Source organism: Solanum dulcamara, chromosome 4 (assembly GCF_947179165.1).
Source record: "Solanum dulcamara chromosome 4, daSolDulc1.2, whole genome shotgun sequence".
NCBI classification, from domain to species: Eukaryota; Viridiplantae; Streptophyta; class Magnoliopsida; order Solanales; family Solanaceae; genus Solanum; species Solanum dulcamara.
The window spans coordinates 79,515,589-79,542,374 of NC_077240.1; the positions used below are offsets into that span (position 1 = coordinate 79,515,589).

General features: G+C 30.2%; 4 protein-coding genes across 4 annotated transcripts; all 4 read left to right on the top strand.

Moving 5' to 3' along the window:
* The first annotated feature begins 285 nt into the window (after positions 1 to 285).
* LOC129887782 (delta(12)-fatty-acid desaturase FAD2-like) lies at positions 286 to 6,303 on the top strand. Its single transcript, XM_055963005.1, has 2 exons — positions 286 to 425; positions 4,860 to 6,303. The coding sequence occupies exon 2, from the start codon at positions 4,893 to 4,895 to the stop codon at positions 6,042 to 6,044; it is 1,152 nt and encodes a 383-aa protein (XP_055818980.1). The 5' UTR covers positions 286 to 425; positions 4,860 to 4,892; the 3' UTR covers positions 6,045 to 6,303.
* Positions 6,304 to 16,165: 9,862 nt separating this feature from the next.
* Positions 16,166 to 16,990, top strand: LOC129887785 (formin-like protein 14). The gene is made up of 2 exons (XM_055963007.1): positions 16,166 to 16,703; positions 16,782 to 16,990. Exons 1-2 carry the CDS (start codon positions 16,206 to 16,208, stop codon positions 16,806 to 16,808), a joined length of 525 nt encoding a protein of 174 aa, XP_055818982.1. The 5' UTR covers positions 16,166 to 16,205; the 3' UTR covers positions 16,809 to 16,990.
* Positions 16,991 to 20,450: 3,460 nt separating this feature from the next.
* On the top strand, positions 20,451 to 21,207 carry LOC129887784 (probable pathogenesis-related protein ARB_02861). The gene is made up of 2 exons (XM_055963006.1): positions 20,451 to 20,984; positions 21,092 to 21,207. Exons 1-2 carry the CDS (start codon positions 20,490 to 20,492, stop codon positions 21,119 to 21,121), a joined length of 525 nt encoding a protein of 174 aa, XP_055818981.1. The 5' UTR covers positions 20,451 to 20,489; the 3' UTR covers positions 21,122 to 21,207.
* A 3,780-nt stretch (positions 21,208 to 24,987) lies between these two features.
* Positions 24,988 to 26,006, top strand: LOC129887787 (uncharacterized). Its single transcript, XM_055963013.1, has 3 exons — positions 24,988 to 25,408; positions 25,521 to 25,745; positions 25,840 to 26,006. The coding sequence occupies exons 1-3, from the start codon at positions 25,049 to 25,051 to the stop codon at positions 25,864 to 25,866; spliced, it is 612 nt and encodes a 203-aa protein (XP_055818988.1). The 5' UTR covers positions 24,988 to 25,048; the 3' UTR covers positions 25,867 to 26,006.
* The last annotated feature ends 780 nt before the right edge of the window (positions 26,007 to 26,786 follow it).

Below are 26,786 nucleotides of genomic sequence, written 5' to 3' on the forward strand. Positions count from 1 at the left end.
TAATGTTATTTTTATCACATATTAAAAATGAAATAGTCAATTTTATAAAAGAACTTTTGATTAATTTTTTTTCAAAGACGTATCAAAACAACTAAAGCCAAGTAATGTAAAACTAAAAGACGATCTCACATTTTTTTTTGGGAGTGCAAAGATATTTTTTTGAAAGACCAAGATTTATGAATGACGTGTTAAACAACCAATGGGATAATGACACGTGGATACATGAGAGCTTATTCCGTTTAGAAAGCATGCATGTGATGTATATATATACACCAAACACTTTTAGTTTTTATTTGTGAAAAATCCTATTTTCCCTCAGAAACAAAAATAAATAAAATTAATAATATTCTCTCTTTTTCATTGAGATAGAGAGAGAGAGGGTGTGGGGGGTGAAGGAGAAAGAGGGTGCTTTTGCTTTTCTCGAGGTATTTGTTTTCTGAATTTTAAGAATCTTTTTTTTTGATTTGATTAAGCTTGAAGATGTTTGATTCTTTGTGGGTCTTTTGATTTATTGATTTTGGTGGAAAAATAAGAGTTATTTGAGCTTGATTTGATGTGGGTTTTTTCTGGGATGATTTTTAATTGATTTTTGTCTATTTATGGTGGAAAAATCAGTTTTTTTTAATCCAAGAATCTCGATTTGTTCATCTGCATTTTGATTTGATAATGTTTGAAGGTGCTTGATTTGATGTGGGTTTTTTCTGGGGTGATTTTTTTTGATTGATTTTGGTGGATTTTTTTTTAAGCTCGATTCATTGTGGGTGTCTTTTTTTTCTCCTGGGTTGAGTTTTTTTTGATTGATTTTATTGTGTTTATGGTGGAAAAATTAGATTTTTAGCTTTATGAATCTCTTCCATTATGAAATTTTGATTTTATAAAGCTCGATTTGAAGTCGGTTTTTTTTGGGATTGATTTTTGTGTTTATGGTGAAAAAAAATGAGATTTTCAGCTTTTAGAATTTCTTCCATTATGAAAATTTGATTTTATAAAGCTTGATTTGAAGTGGTTTTTTTTTTGGATTGATTTTTGTGTTTTTATGGTGAAAAAAATTAGATTTTTAGCTCTTAAGGATAACTATTTATTTACCTGCATTTTGATTTCATAAAAGCTGATTTCTCAGAATTTGTTTCCTCTGAGAATCACTATTTTATTCATTCAACTGTATTTTTTTAATTGATTTTGGTGGAAAAATCAGCTGCATTATTGTTTTTATCATCCAGATCTATAATGGGTTTCTCATAGTTTTTGCAAATTGTGATTTTATTGTCCTTTTGTGTGATTCTTTGCATGCATGAGGCACTTGTTATATATATATATATATATATATATATATATAATTATTTTTTTTGGGTGTTTTGTATTTTTGTCTGATTGAGAAAGTACAATTTTTCCTCTAATTTTGGTGGATTTTTTTTCTTAATGTAGTATTTTATGTGAGAATTTGAAATGTTTTAGGGGTAGAAAGATGAAAGTTTCAGTCTTTTGTGATGGCTGCTATAGTCCAAATCTACATTATTATATCAATCATAGTCATATTGAAATAAAAGTTAAAAAAAAATGTAAAGGATTTGACTTTCTTAGATAAAGAAATGCTTTCATTTTCTTTAATCGTTTTACCTGTATTTGATTTGATTTATGTTGGTTGTTGTGATTTTGACACATTTTATTTACATCTAAAAATTAAAATAAATGATTCATTTAACTTGTTGCACAAAATATCTATCATTGATAAGTTCCGAGAAAGGGTTACGCCGAAAGGGATGTGTATGATGTAAACAACTTATGCCTATAAGTATTAATAGCTATTTTCACGGCTCGAATCGATCTTTGCTCCAAAGGTTCATTATTGTAATATCTGATTGAATGATTCAATGTATCCCTTTTTATGAAATTATTTGTTATATGTACAATAAGTTATGCCATAGGTTCTCTGTATCTTATTACCTTGTAGGATGGGGACATATGAATATTTTAAGCACATAGGAATTATCAGTATGTTGCTCCTTTGAATGGTCAAGATGTACTATAGTGGTTCTGTATGGACCCTTCAATGGTCAGATTAACTTGTGCGTATCTCGACTATTATGCTAACCTTTTTGCCAATGTAGATCGGGTAATAAATCATGTAGCACCCGCTCAGAACGGGTAATTCCTTTCACCAAAGCTTAGGCATTTGGGAAGATATCACATACTTTTTCCATTTTAATTTATGTGATGTTCTTTTCTTGTTAATCACATTTTCTATATTTAGTACTTCTTACGTTACAAATTTATGTGACACTCTTTTCTTGTTAGTTCGTCCAAAACAAGAATGACACATTTTCTATAGTTAGTACTTCTTCCGTTTCAATTTATGTGACACTCTTTTTTTTATAATTAGTTTTCCAAAAAAAATGAGACATTTTATATTTAGTAATATTTCAACTTTAAAATGACCATTTTACCCTTTATGAGAGTCGTATAAATTTTTGTGATTTATTTTAAACCATAAGTTTCAAAAATGCTTCTTTTTAAAATTTTGTGTTCAGTCAAACACGATCAACGGAAAGAGTAATAGTTTAACTTTAAAATATCTATTTTATCATTGACGGGACGATTTATTGTACTCACACGAATACTTGTGGCCTATTTTAGATCACAAAGTATTGATAGTTTTCCTTTTTTTTCTTAAATTCCGTGCTCGGATTGAGACGGTGGGATTAACTATTTTCTCTTTCTCTGATCTAGGATTTGTGATGTGTAATTTATGTTCTTTCTGAGAAAGAAAGAAATAGTTTTGGGCTATGTTATTTTTTGTACTTTTTTGAAATCTTGTTTGAATAATTCTTTTTTCTACTTACCACCACAATACTATTTATTCTCTCTCTTCTATTTTGTAAATGCTCAAGTGGACCCCTATAAGATTTTATGACTGTTGTAGTAATGAAAATTAAATTTATTTTTGCTATCTAATTTAATCGGTTGTTTGGTGGATGTTATTAATAACATGTTTGGATTGATTTATTTTTAAGCAGCTTATAAGTTGAAAACTGCTTATAAGTTAAAAAAAAAATAGGTGCAGGCCAACTTTTTTTTTTGGACTTATAAGCTGTTTTCAACTTATAAATTGCTTAAAATAAGTTCATACAAATAAACCCGACTATTTATTGGGGCTTATTTTAAGCACAAAATGACTTTAAGTTGATCAGTCAAACACTCAAAAAAAGCTGAAAACAGCTTATAAGCCAATCCAAACGGCTTCTAAAACTAGTTTACCTTATATAATTAATTAATAAATGAGGGTCTAATGGTCATAGCATATAGCTAATTAAAGTAACATTCATTGTTGTTGAGTTGAATTAGGCTAATTATTTCTTCTTTGATTAGTTGCATAAATGTTGTACTTTGTTGAATTTGAAGGACCTGGAAACAGTGCAATAACTTGTCAGAAATGAAAGTTACATACATACGTTATTTCACGGGGAAAAAAATACTAGATGATTTATTTTCGTTTGTCCTATCCTATTAAATATTTAAAATGTCAGCTCTAATAATAAATATTGTAACTTAATCAAGATGTTAATAGTGTCAAATATGTTATTTGACTAATTGTTTACCTACCGATAGTTAGAAAACATTATTTTTTGGGCATAATCGATCAGTGAGAAGATTTTATTTTGTAGGGGCCTAAAAATTTGGTGAGATGTCTATTAGGTTTTTTATTTATGCATTTGAGAAGTGTTTTCGTGAAGGAACTCTTATTATGTAATCGACTTCTTGTCCAATTATTTAGATGTTGAAACTGGCGTAATATACTTTAGGCATTAGGTACAATATACTTCCTGTTGAAGTGATGAAAACTAAATGATTGATGCCAACTTTCTTTTTGCACATACATAAATTAGGTGCGCGTGCGTGTGTGTTTGTGTGTAGTAAGTAATCTAGTTTACTATTACTGATCTTAGTTCATGCATCTTGTTTCTTCATTTGGTTTAGATGTGTAGTAAGTAATCTAGTTTACTATTACTGATCTTAGTTCATGCATCTAGTTTCTTCATTTGGTTTAGACACTCAGCATATGGTTTGAAATTTTACTGTATTTAATTACTGATGATCTTGGAAACTTCACTTCTTCTAAGCTATTTTAACTAAATTTTCATGCAATTATAATGATATTATTGTCCATTCATGGAAATTTGAGGTGTTATGACTAATGCTTTCGGATAATACTAACGAGAGGTTAGTAAAAAATAAGAATAGTAGGTGAGGTCTTAAGCCTTGGTGACTTTTTCCCATAGTTTTGATGGACACGAGTTATGTGTTGCTAGTGGGAGGTGACAAGTATTTTGTGGAATTAGTCGAGGTGTGCAAAAGCTTGCCCTGACACCACGGTTATAGAATAAGAATTATAGGTTGTACCTACAAAAAGAATAGCAGGGAGCTGTTGGGGAGAAATGGTGAAAATAATTAATGCTGAAGGAATATATTGCAAGCTTTGGCAAGATTTTGGACTTGAATGATCATGACGGTGACTTGATATGTCCATTTATTAGTATTATTAGCTGTAATGGGCTGAAAGTGTTTGCATACTGTGTGGTCTAATCTGCATGATGTGGCCTATCATGTTTCTGGCCTCAATTTTCTGTTTTTGAATTTTATGTGGACCGCATTGCTATTGACCTCAGGTTTCTGTCAGTAGATTGAATTGTTGATTTGGTATTACTTCCCTGCCAATGATTGTGATCTCTAAATCAAGACCTTACATGAAAGGTAGATTAGGGGGACCACACCTCATTTGTTCAGGCTAGATTAGCAAATAGTAACTTAATTCTTTGATGCATTCATTTGTTTAGGAATCGAGCCTAATGTACAGTTTACAGGTTTGGGATTGAAGAGGAGGCAGCTTAGCGAAAATGGGAGCTGGTGGTCGTATGTCTGCTCCAAACGGCAAGACTGAAGAAAAGAAGAATCCTCTACAAAAGGTACCAACCTCGAAACCCCCTTTCACAGTTGGTGATATCAAGAAGGCTATCCCACCTCACTGCTTTCAAAGATCTCTCACCCGCTCATTCTCCTATGTTGTGTATGACCTCATACTTGTCTTCATCATGTACTACGTTGCAACCACTTACTTCCATCTCCTTCCATCCCCATTTTGCTACATTGCATGGCCTATTTACTGGATTTGCCAGGGTTGTGTTTGCACTGGAATTTGGGTTAATGCCCATGAATGTGGCCACCATGCCTTCAGTGATTACCAATGGGTTGATGACACCGTTGGACTTATCCTTCACTCCGCTCTGTTGGTGCCGTACTTCTCTTGGAAATATAGTCATCGTCGCCACCACTCCAACACTGGCTCCCTCGAGCGTGATGAGGTCTTTGTGCCTAAGCCTAAATCCCAGCTCGGTTGGTATTCCAAGTACTTGAACAATCCACCAGGCAGGGTTCTCTCACTTACAATCACCCTCACTCTTGGCTGGCCGTTGTACTTGGCCTTCAATGTATCCGGCAGACATTATGACCGATTTGCCTGTCACTACGACCCTTATGGCCCAATCTACAACAACCGTGAGAGGCTACAGATCTTCATTTCTGATGCTGGAGTTCTCGGAGTTTGTTATCTGCTATACCGTGTTGCCTTGGTGAAAGGTCTAGCTTGGCTAGTATGCATCTACGGTGTACCCCTCCTCGTTGTGAACGCCTTCCTTGTCCTAATCACCTATTTGCAGCACACTCACCCATCATTGCCTCACTACGATTCAACCGAGTGGGATTGGCTAAGAGGAGCTTTGGCAACCTGTGACAGAGACTATGGCCTTCTAAACAAGGTCTTCCACAACATCACCGACACTCACGTGGTGCACCATCTGTTCTCAACCATGCCACACTACAACGCGATGGAGGCAACCAAAGCAGTCAAGCCATTACTCGGTGACTACTACCAATTCGATGGAACCCCGATTTTCAAGGCAATGTGGAGGGAAGCAAAAGAGTGCCTCTACGTCGAGAAAGATGAATCATCTCAAGGCAAAGGTATTTTCTGGTACAAAAACAAGTTCTGAACACTAGATCAGAAACTCTGCTTGATGTGAACTGGTCTTTGGGTAATGTTTTGTCTTGAGTCTTAAGTACTTTTGGATTTAAGTTAATTTAGCTAGTGTGTTATGTTTGTTAGTATGGGGAGGTTTATGTTTGATGAATTTTGACAAATAAAAGGGAAAAAAAATAAGAAAAAAATGAGAGGAACAAAGTGCATCCTCCACCTCCTCTATGTAATGAACTACCTGTTTAAATTTTAAGTGGTTGTGTTTGTGTCTACAATTTGGATTAGAAACATTTTTTTCTTTTTCAGTTTGAACTTTAAAAAGGTTCCTTCAATCTCATATGTTGCTATTTCAAAATGTGCAAATAGGATATAACAGGTTGAAAAAAGACTAAACATTAGTTAAAAGGGTAGTTCGATGGACAAAGTATTCTATGTTCACACGGGGTTTTTCAGACAAAGTATCTTGTGTGAACGCAAGGCTTTTCGGACAAACTTATGGAGTGTGATGTAGACAACTTATATAATGCAAGCCTTGAACACGCGATTTAATGCAAGCCTTGAACACGCGATTTATAAGTCATACGCCAACAACTACTTTACTGTTGCTTCAAAGCACTCCTTCAAACCTTTCATTAGTATTTGGTTATATGTGACAATTAAGCTAAGTACATGGACAATATATGATTTAATATAGCAAGTTTTCTAAGAACAAAAAATTTGAGTTTGGATTAATTTTGGAGTTATAGTTCTTGAAGACCACAATCACCTCAATTATGGCACACAAATATGTAGAGTGAATATTTAATGAAAAAAGATTATATCGTAAGGCATAAATAAGGGTAAACTAATCAAATATTGCTCTTAATTAACATTTTCTTAAAGAGTATTCTGAGACGTAGGGACTATAATGACTATGGAGAACAAGGAAATTTTGGTCTTTGTATTAAAGTGGGGGTGTTTATGTCTTTGTACAAAGCATAAATTTCTAGAAATTAATTCTCTTCAAAGGTCTGATGGGCCTGTTGGGCTTGGGCTCAGAGTTGATTGGGTTACTCTTTTGGGCTTCTATTTAATGCTTTGGGATTTATGCAAATTGAATAAATAGACAATATTGGGATTGTTCTAGAAGGGGAGCCTTGGAGTAACTGGTAAATTTACTGCCATGTGATCAGGAGGTCACGGACTTAAGCTTTGGAAATAGCCTTTGGCAGAAAATGCAAAGTAAGGCTGTGTACAATAGCGTACAATAGACCCTTGTGGTCAGACCCTTCCCTGGACCCCGCGAATAGCGGGAGATTTAGTGCACCGGGCTGCCTTTTTTTTATTGGGATTGTTCTCAGAGGGAAAATTTCATATATGACAAACCTTTTAAGCATAATAACTTTATTTGAGTATAGTTTTCCTAATTACTTACTATGAAAAATTTATGTTTGCTATGATCAATTTAAATTTGTATAAACAGAATTTTAAGTAAAAAAATATACAAATTTCTTTTTCTTTAAAGATGACTGATGTGCGCGATTATACAGACTTTGTGTGTGAATTGTATATCGAAATATACAAACACTGTAAATTGTATAGCGAATTATACAAATATTATACACGAATTGTATAACAAAATATACAAACGCTATACAAAAACTGCGATTGTATAGCGAATTATACAAATGCTATATAAAAACTGTAAATTGTATAGTGAATTATACAAATTCTATACCCACGAATTATAGCAAATTTCAGCAAAGTATACCCATGAATAGTAATAAAATAAGACTATATCCATATGAAATAATAAATTAGTAATGTTTGCCAACTTATGTAATTTTCCTTTCTTCAAATCCATAACTATAGTGTATAAAATTTGCAAATTTAGCTACTTCAGAAAAATGTTTATATATATCAAGAGTAACATTTTTCACTCATATCTCGAAAAACATTATTATTGTTATGTTGCATTTCGCTTTCTTCCTTATCTTCATAACAAGTGGATGTTCCACTTTCTAGTGTGGATCCACTAATAGTAAATTGCATTTTTCTTTCTCTCTTATCTTTTGATATATTTGGCTATAAATAGCCATGTATCTTGTGTAAATAAAAACATGGATACAAAATTTCTCTCTATTCTCTCTTTCTCTTACTATTTTTTATTAATTTGTTAAGTTATTTTATTTTATAACACGTTATCAACACGAGACTCCATCACTTCAAGCTATTTTAAAAAAGTAATAAAAATGTTATAATTTTATTTTCTTAAAATGTCTAATATCTCTAAATTTGAATTTGTTGCTCTTGATATATCTGAAAAAGGTTACTCATCATAGGCACTAGATGCCAAAATACACCTAGAATCGATGGGTTCGGGAGACACCATCAAAGATGATAATATGGCATCTAGTCAAGACCGTTTCAAAGCCATGATATTTTTCCACCACCATCTTGACGAGGGGTTAAAATTACATTACCTCACATTAAAAGACGCTCGTTAAACTGTGGAAGGATCTAAAAGAAAAATATGACCACCTGAAGTTGATCATCCTTCCACAGACACGTCATGATTGACTCAATTTGAGATTAATAGATTTTAAAAATATAATTGAATATAATTCTGTCTTGTTTAGAATTATAGCTCAGTTAAATCAATGCGGAGAAGAAATCACTTAGCCAAGACAAACTTAAAAAAACCATACTCCACATTTCCACCGGTGAATATGCTCCTCCAGTAGCAATATCGCGAAAAGGGTTTTAAAAAATATTCTGAATTATTTTCTCACCTTCTTATTACTGAATGCCACAACGAACTATTAATGAAAAATCATGATAGTCAGTCTGTTGGTTCTTTGCCACTCCTTAAAGTGAATCAGACAAACTATAATCAACGAGAAAGATGTCATGACCCCAATCGTGGTCGAAGTCAAAGAAGAAATTATAATCATGATGCTCGGGTGGCACCAAGAAATAGTCAGCAATATAAAAAGAAGAGTGAAAAACAAAAGCTATACCAAAGAAAAATTTAAAAAGTATATGTCATAGATGTGGAGGTATGGGGCACTGGTTCCTGACTTGCCGGTCATCAAAACGTCTGGTTCAGCTATATCAGGCATCCTTGAAAAGGACAGAAAATAATCTAGAGATAAAATTTATCTCTGAAGATAATATTGAGTCTATGTATTTGAATGTATCTGATTTTTTTAATTTATCAAAAGAAAATATGAATATTGATAACTTTGATAATATTTAGATAATTTTTTTTATTTGTATGTACTAAATCATATGTTTATATTTTTTAATTCATGTAAATAAATAAAATTTGTATAATGAGCCATGTTTTAATTATAATATTTACTTTATTTATTTTTGAAGAAAAATATAGATATGCCTCAAAATTTGTTTGGATCAATAATCAATCACGAGGATATTTATTTAATTGATAGTAGAACGATTCATGTCAATTTTAAAGACGAGAATTTTTTTTTCTACTTGCTTAGAAAAAAATCTACTGTTACTATAATTTTTGGTAATTCAAAAATGAGAGAAGACTCCGGAAGAGCTATTATATTTCTGCCTAAGGAACAAATATTGTTATAGAAGATGCATTATTCTCTTCTAAATTCCCAAAGAACTTCTTAAGTTTTAAAGATAACCAAGAGCGTTTTAGGCCAGAAATATATTTTGAAAAAATATCCAACTTTGTCGTCTGACCTATATTATGCAAAAATTAATACAATTGAAGCACATTTGATCGTAAACCAGAAGTTTACTGATCTAAATATATTTGTACTATGGCATGATCGAATAGGTCATCCTAGATCAATAATGGTTAGACGAATTCTTGAAAATTCAACTGGACATCCGTTAAAGAATTTGAAGATTCTTCTGAATGTTGAATTTTCATGTGTTGCTTGTTATCAAGGTAAATTAATTGCCAGACCATCAACCCTTAAGGTTGACATCGAATCTCCTGACTTTTAAGAGCGTGTACATAAGGATATATGTGGACCTATTCATCCACCTAGTAGATTATTTAGATATTTTATGGTCCTAATAGATGAATCAGCAAGATTGTCTTATGTGTGCCTCTTATCATCTCGCAACCTGACGTTTGTAAAGTTGTTGGCACAAATAATAAGATTAAGGACGCAATTTCAAGATTATCCAATTAAGGCTATTCGCCTTGATAATGATGGAGAATTTACATCCCAAGCTTTTGATGATTGCATATCAATTGAGATAAAAATTGAACATCATGTTGCTGATTATCATACTCTAAATGGCCTTGTAGAGTCATTTATTAAGCATCTACAATTGATCGCAAGACCTCTACTAATGAAAATAAAATTATCAATTACTGTTTGAGGTCATGCTATCTTACATGCAGCAGCACTTGTACGTCTCAGACCGATAAATTATAACAAATACTCTCCTCACAATGAGTATTTGGTCATGATCCAATTATAGCTCATCTATGAATTTTTGGATGTGCGGTATACGTGCCTGTAGCACTACCACAACGTACAAAGATGGTCCCTCAACGAAGGTTGGACATATATGTTGGGTTTGACTCACACTGCATAATTTTCTACCATTAATCGTTGACAGAAGACTTATTTACTGCTCGATTTGCAGATTGTCGGTTTGATAAAATAACATTTTCCGCAATTAGGGAGAGAGAAAAAGGAACTCGAAAGAGAAATTGCGTGAAAAGTTTCATCATTATATCGTTTTGATCCATATACCCGTACATGTGAGCAGGAGGTGCAGAAGATCATCCACTTACAGAAAATAACAAATCAAATGCCAGATGCATTTACTGATTTGAAACGGATAACTAAGTCACATATATCTACAGTGAATGTGACTATCCAGATTGATGTCCCAAAGTACCATCTACTAGTATAATAGCTTCTGAATCCAAATACGCCTGAAGCATTGTAGCCCATTGAGTTCAAAGAATGAAAATTCTAAAAAGAGAAGCGTGAAAAATAATAAAGTTAATACTATAAAAGAACCTTTTGAAAAAGGTCAAGATTTGAGTAATCCTGATATTCCTGAAGAAATCAGTGAACCCGAGACTCAAGTGAATGAAAAACTTTCAATATGCAAGGATGGAGTCCAAAGATAGACTTGAATTGATATCACATACACCAAAAATAAACTTACAGAAGCATTTACTCATTTTAAGTTAAATCAAGGAATACATCATGATGTTTTAAGTTATCAAATTGATGGGCATTCTAGAAGTGACTAACAACATGCTAACTAGATCAATTTTAAAGAAAAAAGAATTAAATCAATTAGGCCATGAAAGTTCTAATTAAATAACAACTTTAAACATGTCTTTGTTATCTAAATCATGTTAAATGAAGAAATTGAAAACATGAAAAATCTATATTATCAAAGAAAACTAGTTGAAAAAATAATGAACAAAACTAAGAGCTTTCATTAAAATAATCCTAACACATGATAGCTAATTAATCCTAACACATGCTAACTATAAAAAAAAAATCAATCATTAATCTAATTATTGTTAATACATGCTAACTAAAAAAAATAAGACTACGAATCAACTAAATATAAAATATGAAATAATTAAATAAAATAAAGCTGAAAAAAGATTTTATCTCTTTTCGGGCAGCGAGACTGAAGACAACGAGCGGAAGACAACTTCACTACCACCCAAGAGCTTGATGGAACTCCAATATACAAAAAGAAAAATTAAAATTTAGACTCGAACCTTTGTGGGTTCGATGTTATAAGAACATTGTTCTTAACCTAAATTTTGACTTTAATCTCTTATTTTTCTTGAAGAAAAATATAATTTGAAAGCTAGAAATTTTCACAATATTTAGGCTGAGGACAAGAGTCCAAAATCCTAGCCAAGTTAAGAAAATTTCTAACTTTGGGTGGATAAAAAAACCTCTATTTCTTCCCTCTTCTTAATAAGAATATAAGCCTTTATATAGGCTCCAAAAGCCATAAATTCTTCATTAATTTTTGATGTGGGAATGGTTTGTTTGTTTTTTAGAAAAAACTAAAAATTTCAAAAACATAAAAATAATAATCAAAGATATAGTTATATAGAAATATATATATTATACTAAAATTTATGAAAAGATAAAAATAGTTAAGAATAACATGAAAATATCTTTATTTTTATAAAAGTCAATTATTTCAAAATGTTTAAAATTCAAAGAAACTCAATAGCTAATTTGCGTTGTGGATGGTCAAAATTGGGTGTCAACAAACCTCATGCAATATGGTGAAAGTTTTGAGCCTAAATCCATCGAAGAATGTCGATGTAGATGTGATTGACCAGAATGGCAAAAGGCAATTCAATCAGAATTAGACTCACTTGCTAAACGTGAGCTTTTAGGACCTACAGTCCAAACCCCTGAAGGTGTAAAACCAGTTGGCTATAAATGAGTTTTTGTGCTAAAACAAAATGAGAGAAATGAAATTGTCAGATACAAGGCACGCCTTATTGCACAAGGATTCTCTCAAAGACCCTGGATCAACTATGAAAAAACATATTCACCTGTTATGGATGAAATAACTTTTCGATATCTCATCGGTCTAGCTGTATATAAAAATCTTAAAACACATCTAATGGATATAGTTACAGCTTACCTTTATGGTTTACTTTATAATGAAATTTACATAAAAATCCCAAAAGGATTAAAATTTCCTGAAGCATATATTAAGTCTCGAAAGATGTACTCAATGAAATTGCAAATATCATTATATGGTTTGAAACCATCAGTGCGTATGTGGTATAATCGCCTTAGTGAGTACTTGATAAATGAAGGTTATATAAATAATATCATTTGTCCATGTATTTTTATTAAGAAAACGGAATCAGATTTGTTATACTCGCAGTTTATGTTGATGACATAAATCTAATTGGAACCACGAAGAGGTCCAAAAGGCGATTGGGTCTGCAAATTGAACATTTAACAGACGGAGTCTTTTGTCTACCAATCTGCCTATATTGAGAAAATGTTAAAATGATTTTACATGAACAAAGCACATCCATTAATTACTCCAATGGTTGTTCGATCACTTGAAGTGAAAAATGATTCATTTCGACCTCCAAAAGAGAATGAAGAACTTCTTGGTTCTGAAGTACCATATCTCAGTTCTATTGGTGCACTTATGTATCTTGCTAACGCAATCAGACCTGATATAACATTTTTAATTTGCTGGCAAGGTATAGTTCATCCCAACACAAAGACATTGAAACGGTATCAAAAATATTTTGCGATACCTAAAAGGTACCATTGATATGAGTTTATTTTATACTAACAAAGATTGTGTAGAACTTATTGGTTATGCAGATGCAGGTTATTTATCAGACCCACATAAAACTCGATTTTAGACAGACTATTTATTTACATATGGAGGAACTGTTATATCATGGCGATCTACAAAGTAATCTATTGTTGCTACTTTTTCAAATCATGCTGAAATAATAGAAATTTATGAAGCAAGTAGAGAATGTGTATGGTTGAGATCGATGGTACAGTTCATCAAGGAAAAATGCGGCCTGAAAAATGATGTCAAAGTATCCACAGTTATATTCGAAGATAATGCCGCGTGCATAACTCAATTAAAAGGTGAATTCATAAAAGGAGACAGAACGAAACATATTCCACCAAAATTATTCTTCACACATGATATCCAGAAGAATGGTGATATTGATGTACAACAAGTTCGTTCGAGTGATAATCTTGCAGATTTATTTACAAAGGCATTACCAACATCAACTTTTGAGAAACTAAGATATAAGATTGAAATGTGTTGTCTCCAAAATATCAAATGAAGTTTTCATTAGAGAAGTAAAATACGCGATGTACTCTTTTTCTCTTAACCAAGGATTTATCCCACTGTATTTTTTTAGTAAGATTTTTAATAAGCCAACACTCAAGATATATTAACAGATGTGTGTATTCTTTTTTTCCTTTTTTCCCATTATATTTTTCCTAGTATAGTTTTTAATGAGACACATATCACGTGGAAATTCAAGAGGGAGTGTTATGTTGCATTTCGCTTCTCCCTTATCTTCATAATAAGTAGATGTTCCACTTTCTAGTGGGATCCACTAATAGCAAATTGCATTTTGCTTTCTCCCCTATCCTGTGATATACTTGGCTATAAATAGTCATGTATCTTGTGTAAATAAAAATACGAATACAAAATTTCTCATTTTCTCTTACTAATTCTTATTAATTTGTTAAGATATTTTATTTTATAACAATTATTTCATTCTAATATTATAAACTTAATAAATCCTGGAGTTTGATGTGACATTTGTGAATAAAAATATGACAGTTGTAGATCCTAATCATGTGGAGGAGATTTACTTACTAATATAATGTTATTGAATGGTGATTTTTTTTTTTAAAAAGTTATATTATCTTCTTTTTTTTTTTTAATTTAGTAAGGCACGTGAATCTCATAAAGTTATCAAGTAAATTCTTATAATATTATTAAGGATCTTATCGAAAATGTCAAATAAAATTTTAATAAAATTATTTTTATTTATTTAAATTATAATTAATTATAGAGGCTATTTTTTTTTTTGAAAGAGTCAAACTTTTGCTTACCATGTGAAATGATATGTGGAAGTGTGAATTCTCTTTCTATTTTTGATTATAATACTAATATTAGTCGTACTAGTGGAATAGCCTTGCATTATTGTCCTTTTGTCTGAATAGTTTTAATTATTATTATCACGTGGAATAGCCATTATTTATGTGTACCACCTACTACTATGTGTTTTGCTTCTTCCCACCTACCACACATTTATATATTTTGGAATACGAGAAGATCGATTGATGAGATATGATTTGGATATATTTGATATCGTTTTAAAATTGGATTTATTGGTGTAAAATTATAATAAGTGAAGTTGTTATAAAAAGTATGTGATAAATCTAAAATCATATGAAAGAATATTGTCTTAGAAAATTTAATATTGTTTAAGAAATTTTAGTATTGATTAGAAGTGCTATGGTTATTATTTTTATATATTTTTATGTAAAATGATGATGATATGAAAAAAAAATTAATGGAAAAAGTAGATTTACATAATTGGTTTCAATTTTTTTGGAATTAAGGCATAGTTATTATTATGGTTAATCTAATAATTATTCTATAATTTCAATTTTAACTTGAAATAAATAATTTAAAGTTTGAAAAACATATTTGGAACAATAACCCAATGAAATCCCACAACGTGGGGTCTGGGGAGGGTAAAGTGTACGCAGACCTTACTCCTACTAAGGTAGCAGATTTCGAAAGATCCTCGGTTCAGTAAAAGCATAAAAAAGATCAGACAAGAATAAAAAATTCAAAGCAATATGAAAAAACAAATAATAAAAACAACACAAATATTTCATGTTTTCACTCACAAAATTTTATTTTCCTTTTCATGTCCAAACGTAATAATTCCAAAAGCCTTTAACATGTTGATTCCACGACTAGAATCCATAATTAACTATAGATTAAAGGGAAACAATTTCGACAGACTCTAATTATTTTTAAATATTTGACATTTGTAAAAATAGTGTTTCATTTATTACTTTCTTTTTAGTTAGATCTACCTTATTACTCTAATTATCGAGTATTAAAATAAGTAAGACGCTTAAAAAAGAAATAAATAATATTGAACTCCATAATGTTAAATAATTATTCGAGCCGAAATAATTTATAGTTCATTATTGTTTGTAAAATCAAATCAAGGAATAGTAGCATTATTTCTTCGAATATTTTTTTAGTTCTGATAGCAAAATGTTATTATAAAAATAGTTCTGATAGCAAAATGTTATTATAAAAAATATATAATATAATATAACATGAAAAAATAATATTTCTTAAAGACGTAGTTATTACAATAAAATATTATTATAAATGATGATTTTTATAAAAAGATCTGATCATATATACACAATAATTTTAAAAATAATAGGAGTAAGACTTTCGTTAAAAAATAATAATAATATATCAGACATGATTCGAAAGGCATGGGATTTAATTAGCCATTGGGTCATTTTGAAAGAAATAATATTCTAATGCAAGTGGATCTAGATGATATTGAATCTCAACTGACTCTAAAAATTTTATTTTTGTATATATAGATGGTTAATATCTTTTGATTGTACAAACACTTAATTTGTGAAAAATGACAATTATGAAGATGCTCATGATGTTAGTGGTGGCTACAATTTTATTTTGCAGCCACCACCAAGTGATCGTAGCGAAAGAAGTCGCCGTGGTCGATAATGAAAACGAGTCACTAAGCTTCCCATTTAATGTTTTATGTCAATATTGGTCTTGGCCACAACCATGCCCTCCTCCACGGCCAAGACCAAGACCAAGACCAAGACCACGACCACGACCACAACCATCCTCACCACCACCTAGATCACCTCCACCTCCACCTCCACCACCGAGATCACCACCACCTCCCGCCCCGGCAACGACCTGCTCGGCTAGTGACCAACAAAAGGTTAAGACATGCATGTTCGACACAACATCAATCGATGCATGTTGTCCGACATTCAGGAGCATACTAGGGACAAGTTGTCCTTGCTATAAGTATGCTGAGGATTTGGACAATCAGATCTTGATCACTCTCGAAGCTTATTGTGATGTCAGTACCCCTTGCAAGGGTGTGCAAGTAAGTTATTTAAGATTTTGACGCACTCTTTCATTTATGAACACATTCCTAATGTTCTATTATGTTGATTAATTTCAGGTGATTAAGCTATCCAAGGATGAGTAAAGATGAAGTGTAATTTGATGCTTAATTCCACATCTTGTATTAGATTATTATTTGCTTTTAATTTCTCTTTTGTTGAAATGTTTTTAAGCTAATTAATTACTATGTTGTACTTCAAATTTCTAGGGGTACAATTGTAATTGTGCGTCGGCAATTTTAGTACTAATAAAAGTATATTTTCTTGACTTGAGTGATTAAAGATTTAAATACTGAAAATTGTTTTTATCGTACTTAAATGGTCACCGAATTATGAAAAACAAGTCAATAAAATTATTTTTTTGTATAACAAAAAATAATATATAACGTGCAATTTAAATTAGTTTGATTTTAATTTTGATCAATAATCAATTTAAGTCTATCTATAAACACCCCTAGATACTAATATGAATGTACTGCGTGAATTCTTTAATTAGATGCAGTTGAAACAATATGTTCAAACACCATTAGTAAAAGTGAGTCAAGAGATTATATATAAATTTCTTTAAAAATATATTAGAGCATTAGATATGGGGATTTGTCCTGATTATTCGATACTCATTTTTGAAATTCGATTAAGATGAGTTCACACAAAAATTTCTCTTTAAAAAATAAAGTACTCTTTAATAAACGTAATTTTGATTTCAAGACTCAACCCAAGATCTATTCTACAACATAGTGTAAACGTTAGAATTATATTTGATTTAAATTCGTAAATTAATTCAAACTATATTAAATTCAAGAAAATAATCGTGGCAATTCAAGTCAAATAAATAATTCACTAAAAGCACACCATGTGTCAAAGTTATGTGGCAATCCAACTTAAATTAAATGAGTTATTAGAATCATGTCATGTGCTAAAATTATGTGTCAATCCAAGTCAAATTAAATAAGCCACTAAAGTCATGCCACGTGTCGAAGTTATGTGGCAATCTAAGTCAAATTAAATGAGGTACTAGAATAATGTCACGTGTATATGTGACATGTTTTGACCAATCAAATTAAAGCTTTTCACCGAAGAAATCTGATTGGTCAGTTCAAATCAATCAAATCACACCCTCATACCACTCCCTACAATTATAAATAGGGGTCCTCATTATTCTCGAAAGTTTTTTTTAAAAAGAACAAAAGGCAAGAAGAGAGCTCATGGATCAAAGACCACAAATTTTCTACAAAGCTACAAAGTTCAAGTAATCAAATTCAAACTCAAGTTCAAGATCAAAAACAAAGAAAAATATCAAGAAATTCAAGATCAAGTTACTTGTTCATATTTATTATTCGTCATAACCAATACAAGTGTTTGTGACGAATAATTCAAATCCAAATTTGAAGATGAAGATTCAAGATCAACCTATTCAAGCTCTTGACTCTAAATCAAATTCAAGTTCAACATATTCCATATTATTTGAAGAATCAGAGGATTATCATAGAGATTGTAACACGCACTACATTTTGAAATCAAATATTACTCTTTGTTACTTCAATTTTTCGGTCTTGATTATTTATTTTTCTCGACTCAAAAATTTATTGTTTACACATGAGTATGACAAATACAAAACAGATTGAAAATGAGACTACAAATAGAATTCCAAAAAAAACTAAAAATAAATAAAGAACAAAAATTTAATGACTTGAACAATGAAAAAAGAATTTTAAGATCAAGGTTTATACTTCGTGTGTTCAACATTAAAGTTTTGACGACTAAATTTGTGGTAAGTATAAAAATCTAGAATTTAGAATTTAAAATTTGAAGATTTTATTTTGGTTCGATAAGTTCACCCACAATTAAACAATGAAAAATTCTAACTCGTAAAGGAGAAGATTAGTCAAGCTGGCAGATATCTTCATTCAAGCAAAATTCAAAAAGTTAGTAAATTTCAAACACACAAACACTCATATATTTTATATCAAAAATATTAAGTTCAATTGAATTAAATATATAGCATAATTAATCGTGAAATCGAATTAATAGCAAAAAAACATAGCAAAGAGAGGAGCCAAGAATTGCGATATGATTTATATGATATGGTGGAACTTCAAAAAAGAAAAAAAAGGAAAATTGTTTGAAGGATATGATTAATTTGTGAAGAGTTACAAATAGGTGCGGAGCTAGAGTACATCTTACAAATTCGACTAAATTCAATAATTTGATTCAAAATCTATATTTATTTGTCAAATAATGTGAAATTGAAAAATAAAGATAAATTAGTCAAATAACTCTTATATATTAGTCCCTCTATTTCATATTAACTGAATTTCTAGAGCTTTTTTCATTATTTAAAATAGTTGAATTGTTCAAAATTTAAGAAAAATATTTGAATTTTTTTTCATATTTACCGTTTTCATTAATGAACTTTCACAATTTTTTAGAAATAAACTACACTACTTACAAAGTTATATTCCAATAGAGGACTATTTGTATTTATAAATTCACATTTAATTATCTTTACGAGGTTGATTAAACAAAAAGATAAAAAAAAATATATAATTCAAATTTTATCCTTAAATACTTTTTTTAATATATGTGCATTATTTTAAAAATTTAACTAATATAGAATAGGAAGATTGCGTTTTATCAAAGAGTATATATTGGTTATTGGTTCATTTTGAAAGGGATCAATAATTGTTTTTCTTGTTTTTTTTTCAAAACATGTGTATCATGTGATAATAAATTAATCATCAACTATCCCTTTATTAAAGCCACACCTACCATACTGTGTCTCAAAAAAATAAATGACTATCTACTTTAATTTTGTTTTGGCGAAATTCATCGATGACTCTCTAAAGTTGACATCAACTTTTACTTAGACACCTAAATCAGAAGATTTCGCTATTTTTTTGTCTCATTTTAATTCAACAAAAAATAAAAAAATAAATTAATACTGTAATTTTAAATTAAAATAGATAAAATGTATCAAAAAATTATTTAATTTTATAATCTTAAATACACCATATAATATAAACCAGAGCGAATGTATATCCAATTATCCTTCTCTTGAGTCATAGAAATTTATTGTTTCATTTAAAGATGTTATTTATTTTTTTTGGATATTGATGTCACTTTAATTTACGTACTATTTCGACTAATCAATTTCGACAACTCTACTACGTACTATGCAATAATGCAAGTTTACTAATTATTGTTTTCAAATTAAAAAATTGGTGGGACATATTCTTTTGTGAAACACAACCTATTATTATAATTTAAATGCAACAATTTATAAAATAGATAAAATGTATCAAAAAATTATTTAATTTTATAATCTTAAATACACCATATAATATAAACCAGAGCGAATGTATATCCAATTATCCTTCTCTTGAGTCATAGAAATTTATTGTTTCATTTAAAGATGTTATTTATTTTTTTTGGATATTGATGTCACTTTAATTTACGTACTATTTCGACTAATCAATTTCGACAACTCTACTACGTACTATGCAATAATGCAAGTTTACTAATTATTGTTTTCAAATTAAAAAATTGGTGGGACATATTCTTTTGTGAAACACAACCTATTATTATAATTTAAATGCAACAATTTAAAACATGGTGCATAAAATAATAAGTACTTTTTTCTAAAAAATATTTTTAAAAATGGATATTTTTGATATTATATATTAAAATTATACTTACCATCTTAACCTGGTATATATATATGTGTTGTTTCTCTTCATTGTTGGACACAAATAGTTCACAAGTAAAAAATGGCAACTATGAAGATGCTCATGATATTAGTGGTGGCTGCAACTTTGTTTTGCAGCCACCACCACCAAGCGGTCGTGGCGAGAGAAGTCGTTGTGGATGTGGTCGATGATGGAAACGGGTTACAAGTAATGTGGCCATGGGATATCCCATGTTATTTGCCGTGGCCATTCCCGTTTCCACGACCATGGCCATGCCCTCCTCCACCACCACGACCGAGTCCACATCCTCCCCCTCCCCCTCCGCACTCGCCTCCACCTCCACCTCCATTCTCACCACCCCCTCCTGCCCCGGCAACAAGTTGCTCAGCTAGTGACAAAGAAAAGGTGAAGACGTGCATGTACAACACAACTTCAATCGATGAATGTTGCCCAACATTCCAAAGCATACTCGGCACTAGTTGCCCTTGCTACAAGTATGCTGAGGATTTGGACAATCAAATCTTGATCACTCTTGAAGCTTATTGTGATGTCGATACCCCTTGTAAAGGCGTGCCAGTAAGTTATCATTTTTATTTTTTCGTTTTAACATTTTCACATACTCATTAGAAATAATTACTATTCAACTTTATAATTACATGTCTAATGTTAATTAATAATTTCAGGTCATTAAGCTATCCAAGGATGATGAGTGAAGAAGAAGTGTTTAATGCTTAATTCCAGATCTTGTAATATTGTATTGTAATAAAAGTTTGACATATCTGTCAAAATTTAAAATCGACTTGATAATCTTGAGAAATTGTTGAAAAGAAAAATTCGAAATACCAATCCAATTTGGATAGATTTGCTATAATATTTTGCTAATGAGCGGGGATTTAAGATTTTCACTAAAATAATTTGAGAAAGATAATATAATTTTTGAATTATTAAGATAAATTTTTGAAGGAAGTGAATTGCTTGCTTAATTTCATTGAACTTGGTCAATATATACAAATTACAAGATATGCTAAATACAAAGATTGATACTAATAGTTAAAATTAAGGAACCTAAATAGAATATATATTATTAAAGGCATAATATATTTTAACATATTCTAACAATTTTTAATTTGTTAAAATCACCGAGTCAACATTTACTCGTGTATTAGTGATTCAAAAGTTATATATACAACAACAACTCAGTGAAATCTCACAACATGGGGTCTAGGGAGGGTAAAGTGTACGCAGATTTTACTCCTACCAAGGTAGAACGGTTGTTTTCGAGAGATCTCGGCTCAATAGAAGCATAAAAAGAAGTCAAATACGGCTAAGAAGTACAAGAAGTTCAAAGCGTTATGTGAAAGCAAATAATGAAAGTGACACAGATAAAATAGCCTTCTACCCTAATATGAGTTCTCCACACCCTTCTATTTAAGGTCATGTCCTTGGTAAGCTGTAACCGTGTCATGTCCTGTCTAATCATCTCTCCCAATATTTCTTCGATCTACCCCTACTTTTTCTGAAACCATTCAAAAGTTATATATACATAAAAGAAATAAATCTTATATATAAGTCTGTTTTTTTATTGGGGGAATTAGAATGAACACCCGATCACAAACTCGGATGCTTTGAATTATTATTTATTAATAAAAAGACAAGTCATAGAAGGAAGACAAAAAAGTTTCTATTAGACAATAGTACTTGACATTAATGACAAGAGTAATTTTGTTTGATAAGACAATGATTTTTTTTATTTATTTTTGTGGTCGAGGAATAAATAATAAAAAACGTTTTACTCTCAAAGTAAAATTTTAGCATTTAAATTAATTGGACTCAAAGCCAATATCATATATTGAAAAGGAAATAAAGCAAGTATACTGAAAGCCTTCATCTTGTTTATTCACGTGATTTAAAATCAATCAATGAAATTATTAGAGGCGTTGGATCACGAATTGTTTTTTTACATTTTTTGATTTAAATTTTAAAAAATGTGTTTGATTATAAAATTTTGAAATTAAGTTAAATTTTAGAATTTTTAAGAATTTGAAAAATAATAAAAAGGTATTTTCATTTTAATTTTTTCAATTTAAATTACTCATAAAAAGTGAATAAAAAACAAAAGAAAACGTTAATTTGTATTCATGGCAAAACATAACTCCAATTTTTAAATATTATATTTCACTTTGAATTAAAACTATTTTTTTTATCAAATTTCACAATAAAACATGGTTCAACATTCACTATTTTTCCGTCCCTTTTTTTAATGGTGAAGAAACCAATCGAGAAAGTGGATTTGTATCCATTACAATTAGTGTCACTGGTCATCGGAAATACTCACGACGAAATTAATGAATTTCTTTGTTCACAACCTAGTTATTTTTGGTGATTTAAAGTGTATTCTTTCTTATATTGCTAACACTTTTTTTTAGAGAAAGGGGACATGAACGAGGGAATTACAAGATAGAAAATTGAGATTTTATTAATAAAAAAAATTAGATAATTAATCAGCGGAGCTATTAAAATTCACTTTTGATATTGCTAACTCTAGTCGTCATATTATGATGGAAAAAACCGTTATCATTTTCAACACAAAGTGGAATATCTATTGAGGATATTGAGGAAGTATAGAATTTATTTTGCATTTAATTGCTGCTATTTCAAGGTGATTTTTAATTTTTGTATTTGTTGCTCATTTAATGAGAATTTGTTAATTGAAGTACTCATATCTATAACATATTTTAGCTTGGCATAAATTTAAATTTTTTTGTCTCATTTGATATAAGTTTGGTATGAATTAAATTATCAATTTTTATCTAACTTGATATAAGTTCTGTAGGAACTAATTATTTCTTTTATAGCATAACTTGTGTATTCTAAATTGAATTTTTGTATGTCTTGATCGACGTAACTTTTGTAAGAATAAATTGGCATAACTTGTTTTATATTATGTCAGTCATAATTTCAACTACATGTTTTTTTACTTAAAGTTATAAATAGAGCTGTAAAAATGGGTTTGTCCTGTGAGGCCGGCCCAACTCAATCCTTAAATTAAATGGGTTTGGGCTAAAAAAATTCAACCCATTTAGGAACGAGACTTTTTAGTACAGCCTTATTTGGTCCGCCAGTTTCATAGGCTCAACCAGCGAGCCTCATGGGCCAACTCGTGGATCATGAATTTTAAAAATATTTATTATATATATTTTAAGTAGTGTTTATTTTGTCAAATCTTTAGCAACTACGCAATTGAAGTTATTATAACTATGAATCTTTGACCTCTTTTACTTTTATGTCTATGACTAATTTCTCGTTTCTTCTTTCTTGTTTAGTTTATGAAAAAATGATCATGTAATATATGTTGTTATGATGAATCTTATGATTGTTGACGGTTGTATCTTGCCTATTCTATTGCTTTGTAAATATTCCACTAAAGTGTGTGAAACTCATGATCATATAAATTTTTGACGTATTGATGTTGTGTTGATCAATGTTCGATGGTCTTTTTAAGAGGTCAATATTGTCCATCTTTTGATTGAAGGATCAACCCGTAACCCGCTTAGAGCTAGGTTGTGCTGCTATTTGATAGGCCATTTAATTAAAAGGATCATCCCATATTAACCCATTTAACCCACTAATCCTTTAAAATTGGATTAAATCAGCCCATTTTAACAGCTTTAGTTATAAAAATTAAAAATTGAAGATCATCAAATTTGAAAACAAACATTAATAATCAGTCAAAGTAGAAATATTTGTGTGAAAGATCCCAAACTAATGAACTAACAAACCAATTGATAAACATCTCTTATGGATGAACCTAACCCCATCCTCAGAACCACAATCATAGAATCATAAAGTACTTATAAAAAGCATTTTTTTCTCTACATGTGTATCATGTGATATTAAATTAAGGAAAAAAGATAAAATATACCTCGTAATTTTATAATTTATAATGAATTTATATCTGATTAAAAAAAAAAGAGTAGGTATCTTATTTCGTTAACAAATTTATATTTACTGATTTTTTTTTTAAAAAAATATCTTAAAATTTACTTTTTGAATTTCAAAATTCACGTGGCTTAAAAATTATCTTACCCTTTTTTAACTCTCGAGACCCCGACCCAATTAGATAAAACTCAATTCCTCTTTTGTCAATCATCACCTCATTGTGTTAAATCTAAGTCATTGTGTTGATGACTAAATAGAAGAAGGATTGAATTTATTTTTTAGTTGGTCGGCTTCGGAGGTGTAAAAAAAATGAGTGATGTAATTTTTTTTAAAGCCACGAGACATTTTTCAAATTTAAAAGTCAGTTTTAGAATATATATTTCTTAATTCAGTAAATATATATTGTTAACGAAAAGGTTAAATGTGCTTCATTTGTTAGACGACAAGGGAGTATATATGCACTATTTTTTAACGATGAATATAAAAGACAGTCCGATGCAATAAAAAATTTTAACGATAAATATATTTGCTCTAAATTGCAAAAAGAATAATATATATGCTACTTTTCTCAACTACCTCTTTTTTAAAGCCATACCTACCACATGAGTAACTTTATAATTTTTATATATAGAGAGAGAGATGGGTCATCTCTCTTTATTTTAGGACACAAATCATTAATCACTGAAAAAATTAGTAAAATCATGAAGATGCTTACGATGTTGATGGTGACTGCAATTTTGCTTTGTAGGCACCAACAAGCGGTTGTGGCGAGAGAAGTCGTTGTGGACGGAAACGACATAATTCCATGTTGGCCAATTCAATGGCCGTGGTGCCCGTCACCGCCCCCACCACCCGCACCACAAAGTTGCTCGGCTAGTGACCAAGAAAAGGTAAAGACATGCATATTTAACACAAGTTCAATTGATGAATGTTGTCCAACATTCAAGAGCATACTAGGCACTAGTTGCCCTTGTTATAATTATGCTGAGGATTTGGACAATCAAATCTTCATCACTCTTGACGCTTATTGTGACATCCATAGCCCTTGCAAGGGTGTGCAAGTAAGTTATCATCATTTTAATTTACTATCTAACATCATTTTTATTATTTGAGTTATGTTCATATGTTCTTGAAATAGCAAGTGTGAAATAGTTCTTTTATTTATAAATACAGAGTCCGTCCACTCCAGCCTTAAAATCAAGTTGCTCAGTTAGTGACCAAGAAAAGTTGAAGAAATGCATGTTCGAAACAACTTTAATTGATGAATGTTGCCCAACATTCAAAAGCATAATCAAAACTAATTGTCATTGCTATAAGTATGCTGAAAATTTGGATTATCAACTCTTCATCGCTCTTGATGTTTACTGCGATGTCAATAGCACTTGTGAGGACGTGCAAGTAAGTCACCATTTCTATTTACAGTTTAAGATTTGACATACTTATTCAAAAAAATTACTACTAATTATGTTTTTATGTTAATTATTAATTTCAGGTGATTAAGCTATCCAAGGAGGAGTAAAAATGAAGTGTTTAATTGCTTAATTTCAGATTTTGTATTAAATAAGATGCTAATTAGTAATTACCCTTTCTAAGGGTACACTTGTAATGTTACGTTGTGTTTTAGTACTAATATATTTGACATATGTGTCAAAAGTTTAATCTCTTGTTCCTTTATTTTGTTTTCGTTTATATGATATTATTTCTTTATTAGTCATTATAAAACAATATTATATTCTTATATTCAGAAAAAAAATATAGTCACATAAATATTATGATATACTCTTCAAAATATTCTTTTTCAATTTCAAATTTTTTGCCTAATCAAATTACGAAATTGAGATGGAGGGGAATAACTTTCACTCTGTTATTGTTGGGATATCCTTGATGTTTTATATTACTTTTTAAATTTTTTTTTATATCAAATCAAATTATATGACGTAAATTAAAAGGAATAAAATATAATATATCCCCTTGTGTTTTTGGTAGGCCACATCCTGGGATATTTTTTATTATTTAATTTTGTTTCAAGATAAAAAGATATTTCATAGAAGAAAGAAAGAAAAAATATATATTATTAGACCATGATTTCTTTGATTGACAAGACAATGAATTTTTATTTTTTTTGACAAGTCACTGAATTACAGAAGATTATAGTGAATTGTTTAACAAAGTTCGACCTAAAATAAAAATTATCTTTGATAAAAACATTTTACCACTAAAAATAGAATTTTTAAATTAGAATTAGCCAAACTCAAATTGAACTAGATTCTACAAAAAAAAATGTAGTATTACTTTTGGAGTATTTGGCATCATCAAATGATATTTTTGAAGAATCATATCAATATGATTAACACAGAGACTAAAATCGTTATTTCCTCAAAAATATATATGTATATTTAGACAATGACTTCTTTGTTTGACAAGTCGATGAATACAAAA